This window comes from Liolophura sinensis, chromosome 8 (genome assembly GCF_032854445.1).
Source record: "Liolophura sinensis isolate JHLJ2023 chromosome 8, CUHK_Ljap_v2, whole genome shotgun sequence".
Lineage (NCBI taxonomy): Eukaryota > Metazoa > Mollusca > Polyplacophora > Chitonida > Chitonidae > Liolophura > Liolophura sinensis.
In genome coordinates, this window is record NC_088302.1 from 37,940,104 (window position 1) to 37,961,399 (window position 21,296).

The 21,296-nt window shown below is 38.5% G+C and overlaps 1 protein-coding gene across 1 annotated transcript in view; it reads left to right on the top strand.

Moving 5' to 3' along the window:
• Positions 1 to 21,296, top strand: part of LOC135473492 (von Willebrand factor A domain-containing protein 3B-like) — a 42,236-nt gene extending 20,940 nt beyond the window's left edge. The window contains 17 exon segments of the mRNA XM_064753343.1: positions 755 to 920; positions 1,357 to 1,478; positions 2,674 to 2,724; positions 3,266 to 3,662; positions 4,713 to 4,842; positions 6,604 to 6,728; positions 7,234 to 7,374; positions 10,561 to 10,652; positions 11,552 to 11,607; positions 12,132 to 12,211; positions 13,137 to 13,217; positions 13,870 to 14,023; positions 14,615 to 14,742; positions 15,795 to 15,833; positions 15,926 to 16,184; positions 18,365 to 18,593; positions 19,194 to 21,296. Coding sequence (XP_064609413.1) covers positions 755 to 920; positions 1,357 to 1,478; positions 2,674 to 2,724; positions 3,266 to 3,662; positions 4,713 to 4,842; positions 6,604 to 6,728; positions 7,234 to 7,374; positions 10,561 to 10,652; positions 11,552 to 11,607; positions 12,132 to 12,211; positions 13,137 to 13,217; positions 13,870 to 14,023; positions 14,615 to 14,742; positions 15,795 to 15,833; positions 15,926 to 16,184; positions 18,365 to 18,593; positions 19,194 to 19,284 — 2,341 coding nt within the window. The 3' untranslated portion in view covers positions 19,285 to 21,296.

The window sequence follows — 21,296 nt, forward strand, 5'->3', positions numbered from 1 at the left end:
TTTAAGATTTGTGATTTTATAACTGTAAAACATATCATAAGTTATATAATGAAGATGTAAGATCTGATGAACATACATGTAACATGATGAAGGTAATGTAACTACTAATACAAACATGATGAACATGCATGTGACATGATGAAGATAATGTAACTACTAATACAAACATGATGAACATACATGTGACATAATGAAGATAATGTAACTACTAATACAAACATGATGAACATACATGTGACATAATGAAGATAATGTAACTACTAATACAAACATGATGAACCTATATGTAAAATGATGAAGGTAATGTAACTACTAATACAAACATGATGAACATACATGTAACATGATGAAGGTAATGTGACCACTTATGCAAACATGATGAACAAACGACCATACATGTAGATGTGTATATCGAGTGTAGAGGAGGTATAGTGTATATGTATTTGTGTGATATACCTGTAGATACATATATGCTGGGAAAAAAAACAAATATAAACACCTCTCCGGCCGTACGTGGGAAGGTCTGCCAGCAACCTGCAGCAACCGTATAAGTGAAATATTCTTGAGTATGGCGTAAAACATCAATCAAATAAATGAATAAATAAATAAATCAAAAGTAAACACTATGTTGGATGATGAAGAAATAAATAATATTATAAAGGTAGACATAAAAAAAACATAAATGATGCATTTGTTTACATTTAGGGAATAAATGTTCAATTATGAGTACATGTCTCTGTTTACGTGCTTGCAGTCTGACCAGTGACCAGGACTTGACGGTCAAGCAGTGGCTGGGCAAACATGGCCTGACTGCCAAAAAGCTGACCATGCTGGACGCCTTGGCCCCTACAATTGTCCCACATAAAGCCAAATATGTGCCCATTCTGGACAAGCATGTTCTGGCTAAGGTCTTTAACAATGTGAGTGTGTTCGAATGTTATCACATTCAATCCTAAGCTTTTCAACAATCTGTGTACCCGAGAGTTTTTGGGATACCTGGTCTGCTCTTTTTTAGCCAGTATACATGTAAGTATAGTAGAAATATTTAGTTTCCTTTTTTCATGTGGTTAGACAACCTAATGAAAAACATATTAATGTCTTTTTTTCCCCCAAAACTGGGAGAGGAACTATTAATATCTGTTCTAAAAAATAGAACAATAAAGGTACATTCAGAAATTCATGACCAAAAAATGGATATAATGAATCTTGATTCAGTGTTTGAGGAGCAAATAACAATAAAACTGAAAAATCATCTAATATTTGGGAAAATGTGGACAGTCTCAGCAATTTTGTCTGTTGAAGGCCTGTTTTGTGTGTGTTCTGTATCTTGATTGCTGATTGTCTTCCTCATGTCAGGTTCTGCCCCTAGCTCATGTTTCTGGTCGAGATACCAAGCAGATCCAACTGATCAGCCCAACAGGTGTTAATCTGGGAGCTTATGAGGAGAAACTAGAACAGAGCATCAACCTGTATGAACGGTAAGACTTTGCTTCTGTATGCATTGTATTTGCCTGGAGGGGTCTCCGTAGTCAAGGTGGTTAGCATGCCAGCGCAGCGCAGTGACCCAGGAGCCTTTCACCAAGGGGGTCACTGTGAGTTCAAGTCCAGCTCATGCTGGCTTCTACTGCGGCCGTGCATGGGAAGGTCTGACAGCAACCTGCGGACAGTCGTGGGTTCCCCTCGGGTTCTTCCTGATTTCTTCCCGCCCATAATGCTGACCCCTGTTGTATAAGTGAAATATTCTTGAGTACGGCCAGTCAAATAAATAAACAATATTTACCTGGATTTTTAGCCCTGATGTCTGCGAATACATATAGAACCCTTGACTTGCAAATGTCTCACTTATTTCTGGTCATTTGCTCAGTGTTATGCAGTAACTTGAAATTTTCATCATACACTGTACCGTACTTTAAAAAAAAAAAACCTGAAAACATTTCAAAACAAAGTTGTCATCACAATGTGGGTTTTGGGGTGACTTAATTGTCCCCAGATGTCATGAAATCAGCCCTGCCTGTCATGACATGTTTATGTTGCTGTGAAGTATATGGACAACAATCTACTCACTGTACATGTAATATTTTGTTGTCTCCAGATGTCATAAAATCAGTCCTGCCTGTCATGACATGTTTATGTTGCTGTGAAGTATATGGACAGCAATCTACTCACTGTACATGTAATATTTTGTTGTCTCCAGATGTCATGAAATCAGCCCTGCCTGTCATGACATGTTTATGTTGTTGTGAAGTATATGGACAACAATCTACTCACTGTACATGTAATATTTAGTTGCCTCCAGATGTCATGAAATCAGTCCTGCCTGTCATGACATGTTTATGTTGTTGTGAAGTATATGGACAACAATCTACTCACATATCACATGTAATATGATCATTTTTCAACATGCCAAAATTCAACACTTTGCTCCTACTACCTACAAGTCATTGAAGTTAAGTTATCTGGCCAAAATATTTACCTTCCTTCTTGTAATATCAATGAATTTTATGAATGCTGTGTAAAGTATGATTCGCAGAGGGGTTGAACAAATGGACGTAATGATTGTGAAGGACAAGATTCAGTAATATTTTTACGTTGTGTGGTAACATTGGTTTTCCATTCTTCACATTGCTTAATAATAATGTTAATTATGTTATTCTGTTTTATTTACATTTTCAGAAAACTTGATCAGCTTGTGTGGGATGCCTTGCCAGATGAAGTGAAGGCAGAGTGAGTACAACATTGTGCTGTAAATTATTCGTTTAGGGTGACATCCAAGTTTGTGTTATGTTTTGAAAAAAAAAAATCATTGAAATTCTATAAATAGATTTACTGCAGCTTCTCAAGGCCATGCCAGATTGTGGTCAGCAGCTATGATGTTTGACTTGCTTAGGTAAGAGTAAATTCAAAATGATGTGCTAAATGCAGGGGGTCTTCATGAATGGATTCTCTGGCAGGTCTCACACATGCATATCAGATTGTGGCCAGTGCAAATGGCCTTTATCATATTTTATCAGGTCATAAGTTTATATTTGCTTTTTTTTTTAATTTCCTTGTCTCCAAAGCCGCATGCTGGATAATAAGTTACCTAATCTTTGTGTTGCAATGAGCTGCATAACCAACTGGGTTTGCTTGGCGCAACTTCATTTTGTTTTTTTATGTCTAATGACAGTTCAATTGATAGTTACTGTTATAGATGATTCACAGAACATTTAATTCATTAACTGACTTTTGAGTTTTGTCCACATGAATTTGTTTCATGTATTTAAAGGTTTGAAAGCATAGAACCAGTGTCATTTGCCAACAACAAGATAAAACTGATGAAAATTTTGAAGGAGTTAAATTGGCCAGTGACTTCCAAGGACATAGCCTTATTAGAAGGGGAGATAATCCGTGGTGAGAAGTTTTTACAGCAGTCACGTGACCTGCAACGAGTTGCTACAGAGCATCAAGAGAAACAGTCGCATCCCAAAACAACAACAACAAGGGGACATGATTCAGAGGAGAGGGATGATGCAGATGACAAAGATTATAAAGATGAAGATAAAAAAGAAACGGAGAAGCTTGACAGTGATAAAGATGTGGATGACCAGGAGAAAGGTGAACGTGATGTGTATGAGGAAGAAGCCAGGGTAGCATCTGTGCTGGCCAAGGAACTTGAACATCAGGTAATGCTCTAGTTATGTGCTAATGTACGTAATCATTATCACACATGTAGAGTGCATCAGAAAAAAAAAATCCACAGGTTACTTTTCGCATGAAAACCTGCCTTAATTAAAAGTAGGATAATTAGTGTAATGCTATTTTCAAACAAGTTACACAATAGCAAAGTCAGAATGTTAGTGAACAATAAAGTAAGCAACTGGGTACAGTTGTTAAAGACTGTTTTAAGACCAGCTTTGAGGCCAAGTCTTAAATTTTGCATTTAGTCCAGAAATGATTCCATACCAGTATATTAAATATGAAGTACCTCTGCTGAACTGCTGAATCAAAGTGAGTGAGTGAGTGAGTGCTTGGGGTTTAACGTCGTACTCAACAATTTTTCAGTCATATGACGACGAAGGAATCCTTAGGGTGCATGTACCTGTAATGTGCCTCCTTATTGCAGGACGGATTTCCACCGCTCTTTTATTTAGTGCTGCTTCACTGAGACGACTTACCTAAGGCAAGTAAGCTGCCCCGCCCAAGCCATTATACTGATACGGGTCAACCAGTTGTTGCACTATCCCCTTCATGCTGAACGCCAAGCGAGGAAGTTACAACTTTCTCTTTTCAAGTCTTAGGTGTGACTCGATCAAGGATTGATCCTGCATCTACCGGTCCCGTGCTGAATCAAAACCTTACTTAAATATAAAGTATGGCTTAATTCCAGTATTAGTTAATACATTTTCGTACAACAGGGACCAACATTGATTTACGATGACGCCATACTGGTCACATGTGGAAGTTCTTTTCAGTTTTTGTTGTCGCCAAGCAGCACCTATGCTTTTCTTTTCGGGCAAATTTCCAACAGTTTTAATTATCTGAGAAATATGGTTTCAGAGTTGTTTGGGTGCTAAAATGATATCATACTGAACAAAGTATGACTTTCATCAGCAAAAGCAATTTTTTTATGATCCCTTATTTGTCTCTGAAAATGCAATTCTTTTCAGTCAGCATTCTGCAGTAAGCAGAGAACACTTTAATGATCAATTATTCTTTTATCTTATAAATGACAGGGCCTGAGAGATTCCGCTATGATGAAGAAAAGAGAGAAAAGTGAGAGTCAGAGCAGAAGAAAGGGTTTAGGTGGGATGAGTGGACAGAAGGTGATAGCACGTAAAGAGGCTGATGGACACTACTACCCTGGTGAGTATGTTCATGTAGCTTACGATGGGAGAGACTAACAGGGTTGAAACTGACAAAACTTGTAATTCGGTATGAATTCATGGACCAGGGGCTCTCATGTACTCAGGCAGTTTGACTGTTGGCCAACTGTTAGGCTCTTGGCCAATGTGGTCGCACATTTGAATCTGTTTATTAATTTATTTATTTAATTGGTGCTTTACGGCGTAGTCAAGAATATTTCAGTTATATATCGGCAACCAGCATTATGGTGGGAGGAAACCAGACAGAGTCAGGGGGAAACTTGCGACCATCCGTAGGTACACATTTGAACCTACCTTAATTCTTCCCAAACCTCTAACCAGTATTTTGAAACATTCTGAGAGAACTGTCGGTATAGAGAAATAATTTGCACAGTTTATGAAACTTGTATCTTTAGTGACACAAGTAAATCATTTCAGCATCATTTTCATACCAGTAATAGTATGCATAAATTCCACTGAAAAAAATTGATTTAAAGGTCCAAAAGGTCGAAGACTTACCACATTTACAGTAACTCTCATTGGTTCTGGATCTGGCTCTATGTCATGTTGTTTGCATTTATTTGGTGATTATATTGGTGTTTTATGCCATACTCAAGAATATGTTTTACTTATACGACGGCACCCCAACATTATTGTGGGAGGAAACTGGATTATGTGGTTTGTAAGGCACCTGGTACAGGTCAACTGTTTACTCTGTATACTTTGTATATGGGCTTCCTCACTCATAAACCTGACTACTATTCTTGAGTACGGTGTAAAACACCAATCAAATAAATAAATAAATCTAAGATGAGAGTAGGGCTAACCTAGTTATCGTGGACGTCAGAGAAATATGGCATTTCAGTTATTTTACTCTATTTCATTGGAAGAAAAAAAACAGAAAAAAACATCCCTTGATCACAATCAAGACGAAGGGCAAAATTAAAATTCTTCAGAAAAAATCATATCATAAGATTATACCCATATTTAAAACTTCGGCATCCGTAATGAATATTTCACTGACTGATATTTGTTATTTAGCAACTGCGTGTCGACTAAAGGCTAACTTGAAAGACAAAAAAATGTATTTTGTATAATTTGAACAGCATGTCTAAGTAGGCCTAAGTTCTACTGGGGAGATGAATGCAGTTTGGGCTGAGATGGTATGCTGCTGTCTGACATAAGATGTGATGTTGTCGTTGAATATTACATGACTTCTAAATCAACTGATTTTACATCTGTGGTGGTCCGTACATGATACAGACCTGTCCCACAACACTGTGAAAATGGCCCTTCAGCAACATGTAAATAAATTGTTGGGTAAATGATCTCAAAATGATGTCTTATGCAGTAGTTCATGGAGTGAATGGGTAAAGGCTACATTACAGCAGTGCAGTATGATAGCAACATGTTTGATTGGATAAAATTTTTAAGATGGCTGCCTCGATTCACACTAGCCAGCTTTGCAGTGTAGTCATTTTTTTCTACATGTTTTTCGGTGAAATCTCATTAAAATAATAAAGTATCACAGGAACAAAGCTTGAGTATCCGGTTTACGATTGAAATATGTTTTAGCCAGGTGCTGTCTTGTAAGTAGAATTTTTGGATAAAGTTAAGGAAATGTATATGAATCTTGATATACTACAGTATTGTTTGGTTACATTAACATGCACTTGTGATAGTTCTTTTATTAGCACATCATACAGTCGTGCACTGTATTTGTGTGGTTAAAGCAGTTATGTGTAATGATTGTTTTCGATAGGAATGGTGATAAAGCGTGATGGGTACAGACGAGCTGTGGTAGAGTTTGACAACATGTCTGAAGAGACGGTACTCTTGCGACACATCATCCCTACATCAGGGGCTTTACCATGTCCCATTCTTAGGGTAAGGCACAGTGAATGTTCAAAAGATAAGTTGTTGGGATTTTTCACCAAATTATCATCCAGGTGGACTAAATTGGTGAAAATCCATGTGAAGTTATATGTGATTTGTGGTAAATGCAGGGTAGGGGGATTACTAGTAATTGGTGAAATATTCATGAAATTATAGCTGATTTTGTACTGGCATTTTGCTGTTCACTCTAAACTGAAATTCAAGTTTCCTGTAGCATTGTCTACCATCTGGGACTGACATAACATATATTTAATTTTGTATTATTGTATTAGTCCCAGGTACTTGAGGCTCCCTTCCCTAATGTGCTGGCCACATAATCAGTACAGATAATACCTCAAAATGTTATGGATTATGAAATATTAATAAATGTATATATTTTTTTATTATTTTTTTTTTATAAACTATAGTTAAGTGTTTATGTTCAAGATCTGTTTACCTGTAGCAAGAAATCACAGTGTCTTCACATCCGTCATAAAGCTATACCTCAATCTTGCAGATAGGGGACTACGTACTAGTCCGTGTTGTTAACACTGAGACTGAGGATGAAGTGTACATCCCCGGGATAGTACAAGTCACCCCACGCCGGATAGCCGACAGTGCAAAGTTCTACACCATCCTAACCTACAACAATCAAAGGGTAAGCATGTACAAGCCCCCCGCGCCAGATAGCCAACAGTGCAAAGTTCTACACCATTCTAACTTACAACAATCAAAGGGTAAGCATGTACAAGTCACCCCACGCCAGATAGCCGACAGTGCAAAGTTTTAGCACCATCCTAACCTACAACAATCAAAGGGTAAGCATGTACAAGTCCCCCATGCCAGATAGCCAACAGTGCAAAGTTCTACACCATTCCAACCAACAACAGTCAAAGGGTAAGCATGTACAAGTCCCCCATGCCAGATAGCCAACAGTGCAAAGTTCTACACCATCTTAACCAACAACAATCAAAGGGTAAGCATGTACAAGTCCCCCCACGCCAGATAGCCAACAGTGCAAAGTTCTACACCATCCTAACCTACAACAATCAAAGGGTAAGCATGTACAAGTCCCCCATGCCAGATAGCCAACAGTGCAAAGTTCTACACCATCTAACCTACAACAATCAAAGGGTAAGCATGTACAAGTCCCCCCATGCCAGATAGCCAACAGTGCAAAGTTCTACACCGTTCTAACCAACAACAATCAAAGGGTAAGCATGTACAAGTCACCCCATGCCTGATAGCCAGTTGTACAACCATTGTAACCAAGAACGATCAAACGGTAAGCATGGACAAGTCCCCCCACACCAGATAGCCAACAGTGCAATGTTCTACACCATCCTAACCAACAACAATCAAAGGGTAAACATGGACAAGTCCCTCCAGGCCAGATAGCCGACAGTGCAAAGTTCTACACCATCCTAACCAACAACAATTAAAGGGTAAACATGGACAAGTCCCTCCACGCCATATAGCCAACAGTGCAAAGTTCTACACCATCCTAACCCAACAACAATCAAAGGGTAAGCATGGACAAGCCCCTCCAGGACAGATAGCCCGACAGTGCAAAGTTCTACAACCATCTTAACCAACAACAATCAAAGGGTAAGCATGTACAAGTCCCCCCCACGCCAGATAGCCGACAGTGCAAGACTCTACAACCATCCTAACCAACAACAATCAAAGGGGTAAGCATGTACATGTCCCCCCACGCCAGATAGCCGACAGTGCAAAGTTCTACAACCATTTTAATTTACAATAATCAAAGGGTAAGCATGTACAAGTCACCCCACGCCAGATAGCCAACAGTGCAAAGTTGTACACCATTCTAACTTACGACAATCAAAGGGTAAGCATGTACAAGTCACCCCATGCCAGATAGCCAACAGTGCAAAGTTCTACACCATTCTAGTTTATAACAATCAAAGAGTAAGCATGTACAAGTCCCCCACGCCAGATAGCCGACAGTGCAAAGTTCTACGCCATTCTAACCAACAACAATCAAAGAGTAAGCATGTACAAGTCCCCCACGCCAGATAGCCGACAGTGCAAAGTTCTACACCATTCTAATTTATAACAATCAAACGGTAAGCATGTACAAGTCCCCCACGCCAGATAGCCAACAGTGCAAAGTTCTACACCATCCTAACCAACGACAATCAAAGGGTAAGCATGTACAAGTCCCCCCACGCCAGATAGCCGACAGTGCAAAGTTCTACACCATCCTAACCAACAACAATCAAAGACTAAGCATGTACAAGTCCCCCCACTCCAGATAGCCAACAGTGCAAAGTTCTACACCATTCTAACCTACGACAATCAAAGACTAAGCATGTACAAGTCCCCCCACTCCAGATAGCCAACAGTGCAAAGTTCTACACCATCCTAACTTACAACAATCAAAGACTAAGCATGTACAAGTCCCCCCACGCCAGATAGCCAACAGTGCAAAGTTCTACACCATTCTAACCAACAACAGTGAAAGGGTAAGCATGTACAAGTCCCCCCACGCCAGATAGCCAACAGTGCAAAGTTCTACACCATTCTAACCAACAACAGTGAAAGGGTAAGCATGTACAAGTCCCCCCGCGCCAGATAGCCGACAGTGCAAAGTTCTACACCATTCTAACCTACAACAATCAAAGGGTAAGCATGTACAAGTCCCCCCACGCCAGATAGCCAACAGTGCAAAGTTCTACACCATTCTAACCAACAACAATCAAAGAGTAAGCATGTATAAGTCACCCCATGCCAGATAGCCGACAGTGCAAAGTTGTACACCATTCTAACCTACAACAATCAAAGAGTAAGCATGTACAAGTCACCCCACGCCAGATAGCCAACAGTGCAAAGTTCTACACCATTCTAATCTACAACAATCAAAGAGTAAGCATGTACAAGTCACCCCACGCCAGATAGCCAACAGTGCAAAGTTGTACACCATTCTAACCTACAACAATCTAAGAGTAAGCATGTGGTTGACATCATTCCACAAAATCAGTTTTTATTGAGGTAAAAATGTAAGAGAGGAAAGTAAGTTATTTATGAACAGATCTGTTACAGTTTTAGCTTAGGTGTTTTTAAGCAAAGAAATAAAGTGGAAGAAATAATGGTACAAAGTTTTTAAGTTCAATATTTTTCTTATGTTATTAAGTATTGAAGGATGATTTTCAGTTTCACTTGAGCAAATCATGATACAAAGTTTTAAAATTTAATGTTTTCGTTAGGCTACCCTAATTTCTGAACTGTTTCGCATATGAAAAAGCAACTTTCAGTGCAGTTTATGAACATTTTTAATTTGAGTTTGGAGACCAAACTGCATTAATTGTATTGGCCAGTTTCTTCACAAAAAGTATTATTTTATCAGTCTACTCAGAATAATGTCTTAAGAATATGCTTGAACAAACACCTTGCAAAAATGCGGAAAAGTTGAAGAATTACAGTATCATGTATTTATGGATTATGCAGAATCTCATATATCTCACTTTTTTTAGACTTTTAATAACTGTCTTCTTCCTGTAAGTACAACATCAGAAGTAACACATACCTCCAGCTCATCTGTTTAGACAGGCCAAACCTCAGTACCAATCAGAATCAGTTAAAGAGCTGACTTCACTTCTGAAGGCACAAAAATTAGAATTTGATTGGACTACCACAGACTGAGAATAGATGATCTTTCATATCTAGTTCATAGATCCGTGTAGGGAGTGGCTTCTGCATGTGGATGTGACTATAGCAAGATAGGATCATATGTAAGGCCGTTATTGTGTGATAATGATATAAATATGACTGGTGGAGATACATTGGTATACATCTAATAGCTCTATTTTTCTTATGACAGGTTAGCACAATGAGGAGCTACATGGTGAAAGTGACAAAAGCTAGATTTGAGTTGTGCTGTCGTTATATCCGGCTTAAAATCACAGAGGACAGGTAAGTGTTCAATACTCACATGGAACACTCAGGCTAGTTTAGTATGATGCAATGTCATTGATCCCATGTTGAATTATAAATGCCACAAGGCTAACCTGAGGGTAACAGTTTTGCACAGAAAACCATGCTTTCCCAGGATGTACCTCGGTGAGATGACTTGATGGAAAATTATAATAGTATCGCTATCTCTACCTCCAGCCATAACCTGGCAGACGTAAATTTGATGGAGAAGTGTAAGCAGCCAAATTTTCCCAAAGCAGTACTGAACAGATGTCAAGAAAAAAGAAATAAAGGAATGTAAATCATTTGTGTGGACAGCCCCATGTAGGGCTGCATAGATCTTGGGGTATTCAGCCGACCTCCAGAAATACCATTCTGGGCAATCCCCAGCAGGTGTTTCATAGGTGAATACAAGGCCCAGAGACATGTGGCTTGTTCGTTTGAAGCCCACCACTGGCTGAAGATCGTCATAGTTTACAGTATTGCATGGTACTGAATAGGAAGGTTCTCGTACCGTACTGCACAGTTTTAATGTGCCTGAGGTGGCACTGCACAGCAGGTTCATGACTTCATTGGGCCGTACTAGACAGTAAAGAGCACTCCCTGCTAGCATTACACAGTTTTCTTGGATAGGACCTTTGATACTTTGAACCTTATGGTACCATCCAGAACTACTCAGTAATGTACGGTCCGTCATTCAGGCTCAGGTAATTAGATACATACTTTGTATTTATATGGGAATTGAAAGTCCAAGGAAACAGTGTTTATAAAATGATTTGCTTTTATTAAAAGTAAACTATCAAGTCGCCTCATGCAGTGTTAAAGATTACTAGACAATATTGGCTATTTTCTTTGGTGAGCCATATACCTAATAACAATGTTTTATGTTTGTGCTGCAGTGATAAAATCAAGCAGACAGCTGATACAGGGACAGGTTCTGACCTCGAAAATAATGGTGGGTAAAACATTGTTTTGCATATGGCCAGAAGAACCATTTCCAAAATGGAGGAGGGGTGGGGGTGGTGGGTTGTGAGTCTCAGATTAGTCCGTGATATAGGGGTTTGCCTAACAAAATTGACTGCATTTGAAAACAGTGTGACTGTGTGTTGGAGAGGGGGGGGGACTGAAGTGACCATTTTCAGAGCTTCAGTCACAAGAGGTTTGATCAGTGAAACTCGCTAAGTTAGTTAAATTTCTGGCTCATTGCGAGACTATCAGGCCTGTGACTAATGGCGTCCTTTGTTTAAATACAGCTCTTGCTGTTCCGTCTTCAGCTTAAAGTCACGAGGTTTGTTAGGTACATCTGGCTGTGGAAGGTCGACTGTTTCCTTCACCCATATAAACCTGACCACCATCATAGAGGTGAAAAAGTCTTGAATATGGTGTTAACCTCCAATCAATAAAATATTCAGAATTGAACACCATGGATATTTATATTAATGATACAAAGGAACAGTATCATAATTTTTTTCTCTACAGAGCTGAGTCCAAGAGAGAATATAGATGATCTTCTCAACAGAATAGAAGATCAGGACGGTTTGATTCAAGAACACGAAAGGGTAGGAATACCTGTAATTCATTTGAAATACTAACTGTTGGTCTTGATCTGCCCTCTTGATCTGAGGCCTCTGCAGATTTTTTGTCCTGCATGCATATTTTTTTTGTAGTTCAGTTTTCCTTTCACTGAAAACATGCTTATCCCTCTCTCATATTTCATATCATTATGAAAGAAAGTTACTTGTTGTATTAGTCTTTTAACAAAGTGAAACATTTTCCAGCTTTTTTTTTCATATTGAATTGAAACCTGACATATCGCTTCAGCATGACAAACTAAAGAGCGATTTTGAGTTTCGGACTGTTTCATTTGTTCACTTATGGTAATTTTTGGCCAGTTTCTAGACTACTTGGCTGTTTCTCAGTTATTCTTAATTAAAACTGGTACATGGCTGTAGTGAAACAAGTTACAGACCAAGTTTGAGTGGTTTCATGCATTTTAACAAACTACATCATAAATGTAGCTATTATTCTGATGGCTGAAACTGGTAGGGGACATGCTGCAATTCACCTTAAGTTCATCTTTTGTGGTGACACATTTTGCTTGATTCTGATTGATTCATCCACCTTATTATAGGGCCATTTAAGAGGTTGTTTTCTGTGAAGTACAATGGATGATTAATATCTTAAAGCTTAAGTGTTGGCTTCAAAACTGTCAGTTTAAGGATTTTATGTGCTTCTGAAGGTGTATTTTTACAAACCAAACTTTAGGTGAATTACAGTATTGAAAGGATACTCTTGTGAAAAGTACTGCACCCAACTTGAGCCAGTGCACCCAGAAAAGTTCACATGTGCAGCCATTTTGTAAATCTGTATGCACCCACCATTTTTTTTTTTTCTGTTTTTCTGTTTTGACCAGTCTTGTAATGTATTTGATCTGCTAAATGTAAATTATGTTCATTTCATTCACTGTGTACTTTATCCTCCCAGGAACTGAGGGACCAGAATACCAAACTGGTGCGACTCAAGAAAAAAATTAGTTTGCTGGAGAAGATTATTGAAACAGACAAGGTGGGGAGTACTGAGTGACCCTGAAACAAGGGGTGACTTTATAAATCGTTTATTTATTTATTTATTTGATTGGAGTTTCAGGCTGTGCTGAAGAATATTTCACGTATACAAGAGCAGCCAGCTTTATCATGGCAGGAGACCCACCAACATCCACAAGTTACCTGCAGGCCTGGAGAGGAAGGCCTGGAGAGGAAGCCAGCATGAGCTTAATTAAACATTTGGTGCCTCTTTAATTAAGAGAAGGAAAGAGAATATGGCCTGCTACTCTGTGCATGCTTGATGTGTATCAGTGATTGCATGATTCATTTATGTGAAGAGTGGAAGTAAACTAACTGCTGAACTGTTGAAACAACTAACCATTATTTGACTTGTGTTGTTATTTTATACACTTGTGTTATCCCATATGATTTTTTAATCCTCCACCCCATAAAACTGACCGCTGTTTTATATACAGCTGTAAGTGAAAACTTCTTGAATGTGGTGTTGAACAGCCACCAAGTAAATAAATGAATAAACCCATAAATCTGACTGCTGCTGTGTAAATAAATTATTCTGAGTTATGGTGTAAAATGCATATTAAACTAATAATAAATGAATAAGTAAGTGCCAAAATATCAAAAATAATCTGAATATCACAATTTTTCCTGCACAGAAACAGAAAGAGCCTGCAGGTTATGAGGTTCCAGGTACAAAGGATGATGAGATGTCACAGCCTATCCTGGCCTTGCGTCATTCCCTGCCCCGTCTTACCACAGTGGGAGAGGAGGTACTGGCAAGATGGCAGGATGATGGCTGGTACTACCTAGGTAAGCCCCACACGCTCGTGAGAATAAAATGTCAAGGCTGCTTGCAGTGTTAAATGTATTAAAATGACATTTCCATAAGTGATACCGTGACGGAGAGCTTACCTCTTACCTTTTAGTGACTTTCGTCATAAATCTCATACCATTATGTGAGTATTATTGTTTTGAAAGTGGCCTATGTTTGTGGGAATCTTGAGTTTACCTCCCTTGCCATAGTAAACATTTGATTGTGTAAGATTAAACTCAAAGCTTATGTGTGACCAGTCTTACGGAAATTTGATCACTTTTATTGTATTTATTTATTTTTTTATTTTAGCCAAGGCCTAACCACTGGGCATTTTATTCATGTGATTGACCATGTTTTTCTCTAGATTACCAGGATTGTCTCCCTTTGATATTAGAAGGCCATGCTGTAGTAATAGTCCTTACCCATTCATCTGGCAGAAAATGTCACACACTGTCATATTTTATGAAATATAAATGAAAGCATCACAAAGTTCTATAAACAAAGAGAGAAAGACAGTGTATGGTCCGGATTGTTGCGTCTGGTGTGAATAGATCTTTAAGGGACTAATTTCTTGATTCTTTTGGTAGGTACCCTTGTGCGCCCTGAGGGGGACTACTCTTACGTGATCAAGGACTGTGGGGGCGCTGAGGAGATAGTATGGAGAGAGGACATCATCACAGACTCTGATTTGTGGAAACAGACGACCATGGACAAGGTACTCGCACGTTGTCATGTGAAGTATGGTATGCTCCAACCAGCTAGCAGGCAATTTCACTCAGCTTCCTTTTAGTCAGAAGGTGTCTGTAGTCTAGTGGTTGATTTTCAAGTGCTAGGATAAATAAGGAGTGAGTTGATAAATGGACTTGCACAGGGAATGTGTAGTTTGTCCTGTTTTCAGTGTTCTAGGTGGCCTCAAGTAGTGGTATGAAAAGCTCAACAACAATCATATGTCCTTGTTCCTTACATCACATGCGTCGCTGTCTGGCTTTCGCTTTAAACCACTGCCACTGATAGCAAATTTTGTAGAGATATGTTGAACAACGCCGAGGTCACTGTGGTCACAGTGATGAGGCAGGAATTGAAGTCAGAAAATACAAACAACCCATCTCAACCTTTGTCTCTAATAATACTTTATACACGTGCATTCTTTTTTTCTAGTGTATGTACAACATGGTTCTAACAAAACCTGAAACAATTTTATTGAAGATTGATGATTAATTACTCCTGTGGGAGGAGACACGTGATGAGGTTAAGCCTAAACAAGCCTATATGCATCTAACAGGCTCCAAAGGTGTGAAGCGAAAGGTAGAGAATGGCGCATGCGCTGTAAGGAGTATGTCGTATGGCTGTTTGTGCAGTCCAGCATTTATTGAAGAGTACTTGCTTTTCACCACGATATATTCACCATATCTGTACGTCACATGTGGGAATGCTCATGAGTAAAATGCCAAAGGTCAGTAGGTTATGGCTGGCACTCTCGTTTCCTCCACCCATTAAAGTGGCTGCCAACTGCAGTCAGTTAAAGGGCAAAATTTAAAGGAATAGCTATAGGCATATCTTTTTCACAGGTGTTTTTTTTTTTTTTTTTGACTTTTTGAAGGAAATTTAAATTGCTGACAAAATAATCTTATTGCTGTGAAGTGAGATTTTCTATACACTTCAGAAAAAACAGAAATGTTGTTTAGTCAGTTATTTGAAACATTGAAAACATTCACCATTTAATCTGTGAAGTTCATATTTTAACAGACAGATTATCTTATTTTTCAGAACTCTGGCAAAGTTTTGTCATTCCACTCAGAGTTAAAGGTAAGTTAGAAATCTTGTTTCACAGCTGTGCGAAACTTCAGAATGAAGCTAAATAGTGATCAAGTTTTACATCTGACTTTCACATGTTGCAGACTTCATCAAAAGTGGTGGCCCTGCACCCCGAGTTTTCCTTCAGCTATGCCCCTGCCACTCTCCTGGAGGCCGCCACAGACAGCGCTGTGTCCCTGCAGTTCTATGATGGGGTACAGGCCAAAGTAGACCTTGAGAACGTCTACTACCTGCCTCCAGAGAAGTTCACGACAGACGTGAACTACATTAAAAAACAGGAGGATTCTAAGATCAACAAAGTTGTGATTGCCCGAAATGATAACACTGGGCTGTATGAAGAAGGTGAGTGTACAGAGTTAGTCTGAATGTGGATGCTTCGTGTTTAGACAAAACACTTATACAGTGACTCTGTATGAGGAAGGTGAGTGTACAGAGTTAGTCTGAATGTGGATGCATCATGTTTAGACAAAACACTTATACAGTGACTCTGTATGAGGAAGGTGAGTGTACAGAGTTAGTCTGACTGTGGATGCTTCATGTTTAGACAAAACACTTATACAGTGACTCTGTATGAGGAAGGTGAGTGCACAGAGTTAGTCTGAATGTGGATGCATCATGTTTAAACAAAGCACTTATACAGTGACTGTATGAGGAAGGTGAGTGTACAGAGTTAGTCTGACTGTGGATGCTTCATGTTTAGACAAAACACTTATAAAGTGACTCTGTATGAGGAAGGTGAGTGTACAGAGTTAGTCTGACTGTGGATGCTTCATGTTTAGACAAAACACTTATACAGTGACTCTGTATGAGGAAGGTGAGTGTACAGAGTTAGTCTGAATGTGGATGCTTCATGTTTAGACAAAACACTTATACAGTGACTCTGTATGAGGAAGATGAGTGTATGAAGTTAGTCTGACTGTGGATGCATCATGTTTAAACAAAACACATACAGTGACTCTGTATGAGGAAGGTGAGTGTACAGAGTTAGTCTGAATGTGGATGCATCATGTTTAAACAAAACACATACAGTGACTCTGTATGAGGAAGGTGAGTGTACAGAGTTAGTCTGAATGTGGATGCTTCATGTTTAGACAAAACACTTATACAGTGACTGTATGAGGAAGGTGAGTGTACAGAGTTAGTCTGAATGTGGATGCTTCATGTTTAGACAAAACACTTATACAGTGACTGTATGAGGAAGGTGAGTGTACAGAGTTAGTCTGAATGTGGATGCATCATGTTTAAACAAAACACATACAGTGACTCTGTATGAGGAAGGTGAGTGTACAGAGTTAGTCTGAATGTGGATGCATCATGTTTAGACAAAACACTTATACAGTGACTCTGTATGAGGAAGGTGAGTGCACAGAGTTAGTCTGAATGTGGATGCTTCATGTTTAGACAAAACACTTATACAGTGACTCTGTATGAGGAAGGTGAGTGCACAGAGTTAGTCTGAATGTGGATGCTTCATGTTTAGACAAAACACTTATACAGTGACTCTGTATGAGGAAGGTGAGTGTACAGAGTTAGTCTGAATGTGGATGCATCATGTTTAGACAAAACACATACAGTGACTCTGTATGAGGAAGGTGAGTGTACAGAGTTAGTCTGAATGTGGATGCTTCATGTTTAGACAAAACACATACAGTGACTCTGTATGAGGAAGGTGAGTGTACAGAGTTAGTCTGACTGTGGATGCTTCATGTTTAGACAAAACACTTATACAGTGACTCTGTATGAGGAAGGTGAGTGTACAGAGTTAGTCTGAATGTGGATGCTTCATGTTTAGACAAAACACTTATACAGTGACTCTGTATGAGGAAGGTGAGTGTACAGAGTTAGTCTGAATGTGGATGCTTCATGTTTAGACAAAACACTTATACAGTGACTCTGTATGAGGAAGGTGAGTGTACAGAGTTAGTCTGAATGTGGATGCATCATGTTTAGACAAAACACTTATACAGTGACTCCTCCCTTAACTTTACAAAGTTGGTATTTATTTATTTTACTTCATTTTGTTTGTGATAAACATTTGTTTAAAAAGAAATGATTATAGTGATTATAAACATCACTATTTTTTTATGCTCCAGTACTTGCACTATGGAATTACTTTATATGACCGAAAATTTCATCCGTGCCTAAGGTAGATGTTTTGTTCTAAGAATGGTATTTAAGGTTTGTTTGGGAATCAGTATCAAATGTGATATTTGACGACCATTATTTGCCTTTAAAAATGCACTTTTCAGAGCAAATTTTAGGGCAGATATGACAATAGACCTTCAAAAGATTCACACACTTTTTTTCATGATTAAAATATTAATGTGACGTGAAAGTCTAAGTTATTTCAATTTAGAAGCAGAAGACAACATTTAAGTGTGAAAAATTTAATCACTGCACAGAACATGTGGATATCCAGCATTGGAAAATTGATAACTAATTTGTTTAGTTTCTAAATTTCTAGATTAGCTCATGGATAATTGTACAGAATTTGTTGTAACATTGCAAATGTTCCACTTCAGGAAAAATCCTTGAAAAGCTGGGTGACAGCAGTCAGTTCGTGATCCAAGGTTCAGATAGATGGGTACAGAAAAGTATGTTTATTTTTGGTGATTTCACAAAACGCTATCGCCTTTATGTTGGTGACCGTGTGCTAGCACTGGCTAACCCCAGAAGATGTATCTACAAGCCGGGCCGGATTGAAGCAGTTCACGGCGATCATTTTACAGTTCGCTTTTATGATAACACAGTGTAAGTATCCTGTTTAATGAATAAGATGCTTGCCTTGCAGGCATTGGACGGGGAAATACCCTAATTCCTCAACCTTTTCGCATATGACAGTGTAACTTTCAGTGCAATTTATACACATTTTCAATTTGATTTTGGAGACAAAACTACATTGGTTAGATTTAGCCCGTTTCAGGGCTTCGCAAAAAGTATGAAATTTATCAGTCTACACGAAAGCGTGCCCTCAGAATTTGCTTGAATAAACACCATTGCACGTGAAAAGGTTGAAGAATTACAGTACAAGCATATTTGTACATTTTTCCACTCTCGCTGTTCTGTTGGACTGGGTGATACTACGAAATTCACTATACTTTGTGGTTAAATGTTAAATGTGGGAGCATTCATCAGCACCTTGCCAAAGGCTGGTAAAATATCAAGGCAAACAGGTTGTCTCCACCAGCCATAACACTGACCACAGCCATACAGGTGATAAATTCTAACTTGCTCACTCAGTGTCGTTGATTCAAGTAATACAGTAATTATGTTTTCTTGTTTTATACCTAAATAAATCTCTTCTGCTAAGATCTGTCCATGTCCTGACAGTCACGACTTTCTCTTTGACAGGTTGAGTCCCATCAAGGAGGAGAACATGTACTGGCTGTCAGAAACCTTCTACGATGACGCTGTCCGTACAATCCACGCTAAGACATCATGAAGTCGTGCTAGTGCCTATTATGCTTCACCAGGATGTTCTTGCTAGCTTCCGCTTGAAAAAACGCCTTCCTTGATGTTAGTCTGTGTAGTCAGTAGCTTTGAGAAAAATTTTATCCTTGCATTAGTGTGTATCAAGGAAAAGTTTGATAGAACGTCATACTCACATTACTAAGGCAACTTGTGCAAATGATGTAAAGCAGATGTGTGTGTTCTGTCAGTCAGCCTTTTAAACCAGTGAATGGAGATATAGCATGTAAATAATTTGGTGTGTATCTACGGTAGCCTATTTTCATTTGAAATGGCTTTCAAATTTGTGAACATCTCTTAATTTAGAATTAGCATAGCTAACATATGGGAAACAGTAACAGATGGTCAAAAATGTAACTGTTAGAATGTGAATTGGCTGCTATCATGAAAACATAGCAATGTACTTCTGACAGCTCCTTCCTTACCCTGCAGACTCAGAATTCTGTAAAACTTATTATCCTTTTAAGTTATGAGGCTTCTAAACACACTTTATTTAAAAAGAAGTGTTTTCAAGATTTAAATGTGAAACAGTACAGGACAGTCCAATGTGGGGGAGTGGGCTCTAGTGTAGTGGTTTAAGACCGTTTGCCCTTTAATTGGTTTGACGTGAGGTGCAGGTTCAAATCCCGCTATGGACAGGGAATTTATAGATTCCCCTAACTCTCACTGCTTACAAGGCCTTAGGGACAGTGATCAATGGAGTATTTCTGTTTGTGCATTCTAACATGTCTCCCACCGAGGTGATCTGCATATTTGTCACGTTAAAAATTGTCAGTAACTTACCGTCGGTGGTTTATGCAGCTCAGTATGGGTTTCCTCCACCATAAAACCAACTGCCATAAAACTGTCTAAGCAAAACTTTCTTCACTAAGCAATAATCAAGTAAATAAATGAATTAACACCCATTGGCACACAGAATACATGCATTGAGGGCTTTTTTATTTTACAAAGCATTCATTCAGGGCATTTTGTTAGACAAAGGTATCTAGATCAGTTTTTCATAGACTTAATTGATGAGTTAACATGACCTAATGGCATTTTATTTCGGTATAATGGTTTCAGGGAAAAGTTACAAAAAGGCGGACTAGAATTTGAATGCAGACTTAGTAATTATTTCTCCTTACTGAGGGCTTGTGCTTCTTGTATTAAGTCTGATAGGATTTTTAACAGTTTATCCCAATGCAACGGATCTCTTCAACAGGAATTTTTCAGTATGTTATCATGCATGGTTATGGGAAGTATTTTCATATCAGATTTCCGTCCAGTGTCGATATTTGAAGTTTTATTTTGTTAGTAAATGTGAACTTAATTAGTGTGCTAGATCACGTGTTGTTGTTTACAAATTACACATGTATTTTTAATCTGTTAAAGTTTTTTAATAATAATTTTTCTATATACATATATTTTAGATACGATAGTAACTTGCAAATCGTCTACATTGGTACCAATATCCCATATTTTGATGTTCTCGTCTTTAGAATTTTTGTCATTTTAGGATGTTTTTAGGCCATAGGTCTTGACAAAATCTGGTTTAAGTTAAAGGCCATAGGTACATTTGTTGTTTTGAATATGTAAAAGTATATAATTGTATGCATGAGGTGAAATGGTCATTTCATACGAGTGTCTTTCTACATGTGACAAAGTAAAAGCTGTATATTTATTTTGCCTAATATTTTGTCCATGACTGCTGCTTTGTGCAGGATTCTGAGAATTCTATTGATCTTGGAAAGGTGTTGAGAGGTTTGTCTTTGATGTAGCTTGAAACCCTACTAGAAAGATGTATGCTTGAACATCAAAAGTAATACTTTATGACCTTTATTTGCCATAACAGTGCACTTTTGGAGGCAAGTAGGCTTTATGTATATGTATGCCAGTGTTTTCTGGTCGTCATGACTGCAAGTATGGCACTTGTGTGATCAGTCGTGTCAACGCTTGTGAACTGTGATACTTACATAGGCAAAATAAATCATCCATGAAGTTGTTGAA